The sequence below is a fragment of the Podarcis filfolensis genome, assembly GCF_964270895.1.
Source record: "Podarcis filfolensis genome assembly, chromosome: 6".
NCBI classification, from domain to species: domain Eukaryota; kingdom Metazoa; phylum Chordata; class Lepidosauria; order Squamata; family Lacertidae; genus Podarcis; species Podarcis filfolensis.
In genome coordinates, this window is record NC_139609.1 from 52,996,167 (window position 1) to 53,007,279 (window position 11,113).

Consider the following 11,113-nt stretch of genomic DNA (forward strand, 5'->3'; position numbering starts at 1 on the left):
CTCGCACACAAAAATATGTTCCTGTTTGTCCTCCTCCACTCGGTCTTCCTAATCTCGGCAGCCTAATTTAAGAAGGGAAGAAGAGGAAAGGCTTTGGACTGCCGCGCATGACAATCTACCCGGGGGATCACTCAAGAGATCCATCTACGAGTATCCCGATCTACTTTCTGCCTGCCCTACTATAATCTAAATTTCTCCAGCTACTTGAATTTCCCGGTGCCAATGGCGGAGTGGAGGGCAGGTATTTTAATTACCGGCTCTTCATTTAAAGCTCTGGAAAGCCTTGACTGCAAGAGACAGTGAGCGCAAAAACCCAGCATGTTTCGTACAGAAACTCCACCCGCCCCGAGCCCCACCTCCTTCCCTCCCTCCGTCCCCAAATGGCCGCGGCAGGCGAAGTCACGCGGTTAAACCAGGCGCGCGTCTCGCGAGACTTCCTGGGCTAGTTCTGGCGGAAGCGGAAGGAGGCGTGTCCTTTCCCTCTACGAGCGAGACGGCAAGATGAGGTGAGTCTGGGTGCTGTTTCGGGCCTTTGGGTTATCCGTCGCCATCCGCGCTTTCAGGGCTGTGTTCGAAGGGCCGCCATGAGGCGGAGGTGGAAGGCGCTTCAGCGGGGCGAATATCGAGGAGGATGGGCTCTGGCACGGGAGGCGTTCGCGTAGGAGAGGCTAGCAGGGATTCATGGCTGCCTTCGACGTGGCACCGTTCCGGCTCCTGTCAGAAAGTTAGAAGGGTTGTTTTTAGAGGCCCGTAGCTGCTCCTACAGGCTGTCAGATCCGAGCAACACAGGGAGTCTCGACCTCTGAAACGGCCTAGAGGCTGAGGGTTGTAGGGCCGGCTTCCCTTCCAGGACCTCGTGTTGGAAAGAGAGGCCTCCCTGCCAGAGTCCCTGAAAAAGGCCTGAGTTCGATGCGCTAACTTTCATTCCCCAACCCCTGGATAAGGGGTGCGGAGTGTGTATACACACATACATTGTAATACCAGCATGTGTTGTAATATGGGACATATGTGGTGTCACATATTCACATTCACTCAGGAGAAGGGGAATAATAAATCCCACCGTCACATAAACGCATAGAGTACCTGGATATGCAGGTGTACAACATAGGGTGTGGACTTTGGGGGAGAACGTTTTCTTATACCGGTTAGCCTAATTTGTGTATTTTGTGACTTTCTGGAGCGATCTAGTTTAGCAGGTTTATTTGAATTCTATTTTAGCAAACGGAACTAATTTTTTAAGAGGCTTAATCATTAGCAACTGGTAGGAATGTACACATTTGCGAAGCCATTTATGAATCCACTCATGAATATACAAAATCGCCTTTTTCTGAAAATATTCTGCCCCCAATAACTTGCTTTTGTCACTTGTTGCCTTCTGCATTTAGTCATTGCTGCTGGCACCCGTTTCTGGCCAGGGAGTATGTGTACCAGGTCCAAATGTCGCATTAGTCCTAAAGCATTAGCTGTAAAAGTCAAACCTATGTCAAGAGTGCATACTGATTTACACATTCTTTTTCATTGCCCTTTCAACTGTTGCTAGAACAGTTGGTGCATTACAGTAACAGTAGTATGCACCCATACCACCATTCAAGTGTTTAAAACTTGCTCTAGATTAGGCTGGGCTTGTATGCGGCCCAGCAGTTTTTGATAGGAAATGTTAGGGATGTGAGATTAAAGGAAGTGCTACATCAGAAAGGCAAATGTAACACTTTCTTTCTTGAGTATAAAGCAGTCCTGAAGCTTGATATGAACCCCAACTATGCAGCCTAGCGCTTGAGAAAATTATACAGTACTTCCAAATACTTTGCCATTTCTGTCTTTATGGCAGCCAGGAGGTGGAGGGGATCATGCCTCAAGTGAAAATGGTAAAGGTGCTGAAGTCTGTTCTTAGTCTTGGCACAGCTTTGAATACTTAGGTATTTCAGTCCTCTTATCTGTAATGTGTTAGCCATCCTCTGTTTGTGGTTCAAGTGATTAAGTCTATGGGTTTATTAACTGGGAACACCTTGTTTCAAGTAATTTCTACTTTGCCAGACTCAATGATTCAGGCAACATTTCCCAAGCCCACCTTAGGCAAATGAGTGGCAAAATCTAGAATAGAACTAAGTGATTATTGCAGATAGGTTGATAATTGAACAGTGAGCACGCCAGAATGGGCACCCCCAAATTTTACAGTTGCTGGGGAAAATAGTTTTCGAATTAACTCCCCTCAGCATGACCAGGGGTCAGCAACATGTAGACCATTTTACTGGCCCACAAGCCACCACCCACTCGGTGAGGGCCCCCCCCCCCACAGTGCTAAACTGGTGCAGCACAGGGGCTCACCGAGCGGCCTCGGAAATCGGTTCTGTGCAGGCGCGATTTCTGGCATTTCACCGGCCCGGTCCACAGGCAATCTCCGCAGGAGTGATCCGGCCCATGGCTGGTAAGCCTTGCCGACCCCTGATGTAGATGGCCACAGGTTTCCTATTGCCCTAGCCTAAATAAGTATGTACAAAATGGTTATGTTTTTTTTTTCTTCTGCAGCAAAGTCTCCCGTGACACGCTCTACGAAGCCGTGAAGGAAGTCCTTCAAGGGAGTCAGGCGAAGACACGCAAGTAAGAAGTTTCCTGCACCTTCTTGTTCTGTGCACCACATCAGAAACACTTCTGTCTGTGAGAGCCCAAGCAAGAAAGTGGAGATTTAAAAATAACTTAGGTTGCAGAGGTTGCATTCTAGCGCGCACCCCCCCCCCCCTTTCTTCTCAGCAGTAAATCCACAACTTCTATGGTTATGCAGAGGAGCCCCATTGAAATTCATGGGCCTAAGTTAGCCATGTTTCCAAACTAGGGAACATGGCGGGATGCTTTCTGCGCCTTTGGCAGAGAGGGCAATGCAACATTTAGCAGATAGCTTGTACAATGGTCCTTTATTCTCTTTCTGTTAACTGAGGAGTGAAAATATGACCTGAGAGCATGTGGCTGGGCAGTGCTGCAGCTGCTAACATTTGGTTGGCAGCATTGTTGAATCTTGTTTGCATTAAAACTGGAAGGTGCTTCCCAGTGTCGTCTTGACAGTGTGAATAGAGGCTTGCAGCTGTCCAAGCCCATCAGTTGTCCACTTTTCCTTTGTGAATCAAGGGGAAAGACACTTGCATAGCATGGAGTGGGGCATTTGGGTAGCTGTTGAAATTTAGGGGAAGCAACACAAGCTGCTCCCTCAAGGAACAACTGCAGCAACTTTGCCTAGAAATTGAGAAGGACGGATTGGTGATGCATAACAGGATGATCATCCATCCCTTGGGACTCTAATCAGTTACAGAAGTTGTATTTGTTAAATTTATAAGGACTAGAAACATTTGTTTATTTTGTATGTGTTCTTTCGTATCAGTGGATCATACTATTAACAGCCACTCTTTAAATTTCTGTGGTTTGCACTGTCTTGGTTTTTGTAAATAATTGTAAACTACACTTTCATAAGATCTATCATAAGGTAGTGTAGAACATGAAACAAAATGTTACAACAATAACATCAGTAATAGCGTGCCTAGAAAATGGTTTTTTAAAAAGTTTCACAGGCCTGATTAAAGTGTACAGTTTTTAAAAGATTCCTGGCCCATGCACCTTCCAAGAGCAGTAGATTATTCCTTGGGTGGGAGCAAAAGAGAATAGGATTGCTGTCTTTGCTTTTTCCCCTGGCAGGAAAATGCTGCTAAAAACATACTCTGTACTGCTGGGTGAATCCAGGATCAAGAATAAACAGTGCTGAATAACTGAGTAATCAACATGACATCTTTTTACAAGAGCTTGTTGGTGATAGATACATGTGATTGAGCTGCAGAAGTTAGGAGAACATAAGTATCTTGCCCACCCACTTCTCACATAGTACTTGGGTGTACAGCTTAATTCATCCATTGCCTAACTGGTTTCTTTCTTTTCCTGTTTCTTTAGGTTCTTGGAGACTGTGGAGTTGCAGATCAGTCTGAAAAACTATGACCCACAAAAGGACAAGCGTTTTTCTGGCACTGTCAGGTTTGGCACTGTTCCTGTACCACCCAGCCTTCAGCCTGCACCCCTCTCCCTGTTACTTCAAGGCTCTTAATTCAGCCTACCTACCCTGCAGCATGTTGACTGAAAAGTACATGGCAGCTGGGTGCAATGCTGAATTGCCCGGGTAGTTCAGATCCCCCTGCTGCAAAGTGGGTGTGGCTGGACGGACCCCTACCCTGGGTCTTAAAACATGAGGGAAGGTGTGGTGAAGCTCTTCTGCTGATCCCACCGATCACTTTATGAAGCCAGATTAGACGCTGGTGGGCGAAGATGCTCTAGCTTGCTGCGGTAAGGCTTTTCAGCCATTGTGCAGTGCATCCCTTTAGCATTTCATATCACTGGCGGTTGTGAGGTGGCTAACGGTGATGCTTCCTTTTCCTCTTCCACCAGGCTCAAGTCTGCTCCACGGCCTAAATTCTCAATCTGTGTATTGGGGGACCAGCAGCACTGTGATGAGGCCAAAGCTGTTGACATCCCTCACATGGACATAGAGGCTCTGAAGAAACTTAATAAGAACAAGAAGCTTGTAAAGAAACTAGGTGAGCAAAATTGGAAAAGGGCTTCTGAAGCACCAAGGATATTGTACAACATCAGCAAATAAGAATTAGCATGTATGATATAGCTGTCAACGTTTCCCTTTTTTAAAGAGAAATTCCCTTATTCCGAATAGGATTCCTCGTAAGAAAAGGGAAAAGTTGACAGCAATGATGTACGAGTAGCTAAATATAAGGCAGGGTTAAGATGTCCTTGGTCTTTCAAGCAGAAAATGCCTTAATTGCACCTAGGCAAAAACCTTCCCCCACCTATCATAGAATCATAGAGTTGGAAGGTACCCCAAGGATCATCTAGTCCAACCCTCTGCAATGCAGGAATATGCAGCTATCCCCTACAGGGATCAACCCTGCAACCTTGGCATTATCAGTGCTGTTCTCTAACCAACTGAACTATCTGCAAATTCTGGCTACCATCAGAGAGCGTGTCTTTTTTATCCAGTGCTGTCTATACACAGAAAAATTTGCACTTGTGCAGTGTTGCTGCTGCCACCTTCACCACACACCGCCATAATCTGCTCCAGGTGTTTGGGAGAATTGTGGGACAGAATTTGGAATTGTGCTGGGTAAGGAGAGGACGCTGAAATCTTGTTACGAACAAAAATCTGCCAAGCAACGTTAGATTTTTTTGTTTGGTAGTGCTCACTGTCAAAAGTGGGGAAACGTTGATAAGAGTGGGAGAAACAAACCATGATCACTGTCTCCCACATAACATTATAGCCAGCCAGCCACTCTATGCCTTGTTTTCCTAGAAAAGGAGGAGCAAAGCTGAGATAGTTCAAGCTCTGTGCACCAGCACACAGCTCTTAACACACATGCCAACTTGCCTGACCACAGTTTGCAGCTAGCATTATGTGCAGACAAGGCTGCTATGTTGGGGTAACTTGTGATTTCTGAGCATCTTATCTAATTGGTGCAGCAAGAATGCTCAGAAGTCTTGTGCAAACAAAACTCCTTACATAAGCCTTTGGATTGAAGGCTTCGTTTTCATGATCTGTAAATTAAATTTTGTCATACAGTTGAAAATGAACTAAAGAATATGGAACCCAAACTGCTTCTCTTGGGATCCTGTTGGATATGGTTAGGTTAGTTCTCGTTTTCATTTCAGGTTTTATTTAACCTCTGGTTTGAATTTCCCTTAAAAAGTAGGTGTATACAAGGAAAGTATCTCATTGGTGGTTTTTGAAGATGTCTGCTTTGCAGGCTTTTGAGGTGGACCTCAGATGGTCTTGATGCCATATGCTCATCCTTCTGTTTTTTTACAGCCAAGAAGTATGATGCTTTCCTGGCCTCCGAGTCCCTGATCAAGCAGATTCCTCGAATCCTGGGGCCAGGACTGAACAAAGCTGGCAAGTTTCCTTCTCTCCTCACTCACAATGAGAACATGGTGGCAAAGATTGATGAGGTCAAATCCACAATAAAGTTTCAAATGAAAAAGGTAATTTTCTTTTAATTGCAAAAATATTTCCATTTTCTGATGTAGTACTGAAGCTAAAGAACTTGATAGTCATTTTTACTTGGCTGAATTTGGTTGCATTTCCCTGGGTAAGGTTTATTTACAGATACACAAATCTGGCTTATGAATGGCTGAATTTAGAGTACTATTGTACTCCTATTAGGCCCACAAAAAGTCTCAGTTAATATCCCTTCAAAAATCCACAATACAGAAGGAGACTTCTTCCAGCTCAGTTCCTGATTGCACTGGCTCAGTCTCTCTTGTTGTTAATTAGATTTATATACCACCCTTCTCTCAAAAGATCTCAGAACAGTTCACAAAATAGCACCCTTCCTTAAAGTGGTGAAAAATAACTTCTCTCTGTCATCAAATTCAGTGGTAGCTGATGCAGGTTCCTTTTCCTGCTTAGTGGGGCAGGTGATTGGTGGTAGTTTTGCCTTTTTCATTTTGTGAGCTTATTCTGCTCTTTTAGATGTAGCAACCATTTTGTGTTGTGTTATGCCCTTGTGGCAGCCATTTTGTGACTGGCCCACAGTGTTCTCTAGAGTTTATTCCCTAGTAACTATTTAGGAATTCATCCTGTGTGAGCCATTGTAGTTTGCTGTGTAACAGAACAGGATAAGTACAGTGGTACCTTGGTTCTCGACTTAACCCGTTCTGGGAGTCTGTTCGACTCCCGAAACTGTTCGAAAACCAAGGTACGGCTTCTGATTGGCTGCACGAGCTTCCTGCATTCAATCGGAAGCCGCGTCAGATGTTCAGGTTCCGAAAAACATTCACAAACCAGAACACTCACTTCCGGGTTTGCGGTGTTCGGGAGCCAAGCCGTTTTAGTACCAAGGTACCACTGTATTGGGACAACTCATCCCCCCCCCCCCAAATATTCTGCTCACTTGGGTGAGGCCTTGCTGTGACATTTGGGATAACAACTTGAATGGATTTTTTGTATGCTTGTGTTTTCCCAAGTCCTAACCGCTTTTATCTTATTGAGACTACTGAATGAGTAAATGCTTTACTGTGTCCTCTCAGGTGCTCTGTCTGGCTGTAGCTGTTGGGCATGTGAAGATGACTGAGGATGAGTTAGTCTACAACATTCATCTGGCCATCAACTTCTTGGTCTCTTTGCTGAAGAAAAATTGGCAGAATGTGCGGGCCTTGTACATCAAGAGTACCATGGGGAAACCCCAGCGCCTTTACTGATGAAAATATAATTATTTTTGACTACCTTAACATGTGTGGATTTTGGCTTTATAAAAGTCCTAGTACCTGGAATCTCTGAATACTTGTCATTTTCTGTTAAGCAGAGATTCCCCTGCATGCTAACAGTGTTGGGTTAAGGGAATGCACAGAACACTTGAAAAGTCCAGGGACTGGTAGCACACAGGTCCTTTCCAGCATGAAAAATGTCAAGGGGTTTGGAGATAGAGCAGTTGTTACTTATTTGATTTATATACTGCCCTTACAAGATCTCAGGGTGGTTCACAGGATAAAAATGCAATGTAAAAGCACAAACAAAATAAGGACCCCCCCAAAAAATACCACATTTAAAATGCTGTAGAATGTTAATCAGCTAAATGCTTGGTAGAAGAGGAACATTTTTGTTTGGCACCTAAAGATACATAATGAAGGCACCAGACAAACCTCCCTGGGGATAGCGTTTCAGGAAGCTGCTGCATAGAAGGCCCATTCTTGGGTTGCCACCCTCCATGCCTCTGTACTGTGGAGGAGGTACACAAAGAAAGACCTTGGATGATGAATGCAGGGTCTGGGTCAATTTATATGGGTGGAGGTGGTCCTTGAGGTATTTAGGTTCTGTGCCATTGGGAGGCTGAGGGTGGGAAAGGAAGCTGCCCAATATAGAGTCAGACGAGAATAGTCCATCTAGCTCAGTAATATATTTACTGATTGGCAGTGGCGCCAGGTTTTCAGAGGATGGTGAATGTTCTTTCAAGAAGAGCAAAGATGGGGATAGGAGGTCCCATAGTTTGTTACTACCCAGTAGCCAAACTCACCTGAGCTGCTGAAGGCACCTAATTTTGTGGGCTAAAGCTTTTCTTAATGTGCCACTCTCCACCTCACTATGGAGCATAGAGTACCATATTTGGGGGGACTCTGATAATGGGAGATGGCCCAGTGTATAAGACTCCCACTAATTTTTTTACATTTTTTAGGGCAAAAACCTAGTCTTATACATGGAAAAATTTGGTTTCATCTTGCCATGATCAGTATGATACACTTACAACTTAATCCTAAAATTTGATTTCCAGATTCCTAATCGTCTTGGTTGCTTTCATCTGGACACACTCCAATTGCTCCATGTCCTTAACATGTTTCCAGAAGAGGAGATGCAGCCTGACCAGTGCAGAATAGAATGGAAATAGTATACTAGTGATCTGGACAGTAGATGATAACCAGCTAAGTTATACTCTTAGTAGACCCATTGAAATAAACTTACTTGTTAATGGGTCTACTCTTTTAACTTTGAATATTTTATTTACAGTATTTTTAGCCTCTTCATTTGAGTATTTTCAGTTTCAGAACGGAACAAAGTAATAATAAACGGGGACGGGGGGGATACAAAAATTACAAAATCATACTGACTGGTCCAATAAACTAATTAACTTGTCATAAGATGAGCAAAACTACAATGACAAAAATTAAAATTTATACTCTTTCTAAATAGGTAAAAAGCAAATTCAGGACATTCAAATAAGAAGCAACCAGCAGGCTTGGCAACAGTTCCAGCCTCATTTTTCACTTAGGGCATCCCGCTGTGTGCTAGCAGCCTCTCACTGTGGCTTTGGAGCAACTTAACACCTTTTACTTTGTATAAGAAAAAATAGTCTTCAGAATCAGTTTAGGGTTTAAAATTGGCAAGATCTCTGCAAAGAAATGCTGCTTTGCAGAGTTACAATGACCCAGCAAGATATTTTTCCACTAATCGGAAAGCACTCTGGCCTAGGCAGACATTTACACAAATTTGTAATACAATGCAGTCACATAGCAAAAATTCTTTCTGCTCCAAGGGTTCTGTGTAAAATGGTGTATATTTGGCCTCTGTTCCAAGTGGGCCTTGCTTTATGTGGCTTGGGGTTATTTGCTCAAAGTCCTGACATATGTACAGTGCCTGTATCCATGCTATGGAACAGATGGTACAGTACTGCAAAAATAAAGAGTTTAGCAGATCTCAGCAAGACACTGAAAATCTGATGGGTGTTTGGGGAATGCAGGCTCTACAAACTCATAAAATTATTGTGTCGTAACTACATCCATAACTTTCAAATAACAGAGATTTGACGATATCAAATCTTAGTCATTTCTTTTATAAAATACTGTGAATATATTTCACAATGCCATCAGGTTTTTCTTAGAATTCAAACTGGAATTTGCAGATAGAAATATGAGCTCGGTGCACCTTTGTAGATTGTGTTCAGATTCATGCCTATGTCGGAAGGGAAATTACCCAAGGTCTACTTTTGAAAATGCAATCCCATATGATTAAATTTGATACTTTGCATCAAAGAATAAGGGAGACGACTTGTGGGTTTTCAATAACTTAAGTCTGTGGAGTCAAGAGGTCTATTGCCAAAGTAGATTTCAAGAACAGGCTGGCAGAAACCTACACTGCGTTTTGTCATCTATGGCTTCAGTTAGAATTGTTGCTGAGTACAGCCTAGTTTATAAGTATCAACAGAGCATGGAAATCTCTTCCATCACCTTAAATAGGGTACCTATGAGGAAAGCTTATACACTTTTCAGGTTTCAGTTAATACTATTTTGTCATTTTGGATTAAAGAATTAGTCATATTTCATATAATCTGGCGCCATATAGAATGGGAAATAGAAGATTTATGTTTTGTTTTCTAGTACTGAAACAACATCAAGAACAGATTCATCCTTGCAACTGGGAAAGAAGCTTGGGATAATATGCTGAAATTTAATAATCTGTTTTCAAATAGCATCCAGGAAGTTCACCAGCAAATGACAATTTTTGCATTGAATGATGTCAAAACAAAAAATTACAGTAGCTCATATCCATGTACTTGAAATTGACCCAAAATGCAAATCTTATAAGAAAAGCCTGCTGGATCAGGGCAATGGCCCACCTAGTCCAGCATCCTGTTTTCATAGAGGCCACCCAGGTGCCTGTGGGAAAAGCACAAGCAGGATTCAAGCACAAGAGCCCTCTCCCCTCCTGTGGTTTTCAGCAACTGGCATTCAGAAGCATGGCTTCAACTGTGAAAGCAGAGCATATAGCCACCATGGCTAGCAGCCAGCAATATCCCTCTCCATCAATTTGTCTAATCCTCTTAAGAGTTATCCAAGTTGCTGGCCTTTACTGCCTCCTGCAGGAGCAAGTTCCATACTTTAACAATGCACAGTGTGAAAAAGTACTTCCTTTTATCTGTTCTGAATCTTCCAACATTCATCTTCATTGGATGCCCTCGAGTTCTAGTGTTACGAGAGAGGAAAAACCTCAGTTGTATACATTTCAATTATATATTTATATTTAAATTTGGGGAGCTGTGCCAATAGGGAAGGTGCAGAATCTGGAGAAACATCCTATTTCTTATTTGAGTAATGTCAAAACTCCGCATGTTCCATGTGTGCTTGCTTTGCAGGCATAAAAGGGAGTAAGATGCAGAAGTTTCAGGGCGACCCAGCAGCCCTGTTTGCTGAGCTTCAGTAGGGCACCTTCACATCTGATTTGACATGGTCTTGAGCGTGTGACATCCAGGAGCCAGTGAAGCTCTTTTCTGGCCAGTCAAACAATCTCTGCTTATCCTTATGCACAGGCATCACAGTAGCTTAAGTCTGATCAAAAGCAACAAAGCTGCTTTGAGAATGGAAGGGGGAAGGATGAGGTTAGTTGGCAAGAGCAGCTATGTTGTGGATTAATTCAGTGCTGGAGGTAGATGGGTGGAAATTAGCCAGAAAGCAAGGCTGCCCTTAGCCACTTGGTTGCCTGAGGAAACAAGAGTTGACGGGGTCAAAACTAGCTTGCTAGCTACGTAAAATGTGATGCTAGCAATTCTGTACTGAAAATAAACTTTTCTCTTAAAAATCTCCCCATTTA

The 11,113-nt window shown here is 43.3% G+C and overlaps 1 protein-coding gene across 1 annotated transcript; it reads left to right on the top strand.

The window, feature by feature from the left end:
* The first annotated feature begins 298 nt into the window (after positions 1–298).
* Positions 299–7,266, top strand: RPL10A (ribosomal protein L10a). Its single transcript, XM_083617875.1, has 6 exons — positions 299–506; positions 2,527–2,598; positions 3,931–4,011; positions 4,420–4,568; positions 5,846–6,018; positions 7,066–7,266. Exons 1-6 carry the CDS (start codon positions 502–504, stop codon positions 7,234–7,236), a joined length of 651 nt encoding a protein of 216 aa, XP_083474001.1. The 5' UTR covers positions 299–501; the 3' UTR covers positions 7,237–7,266.
* The last annotated feature ends 3,847 nt before the right edge of the window (positions 7,267–11,113 follow it).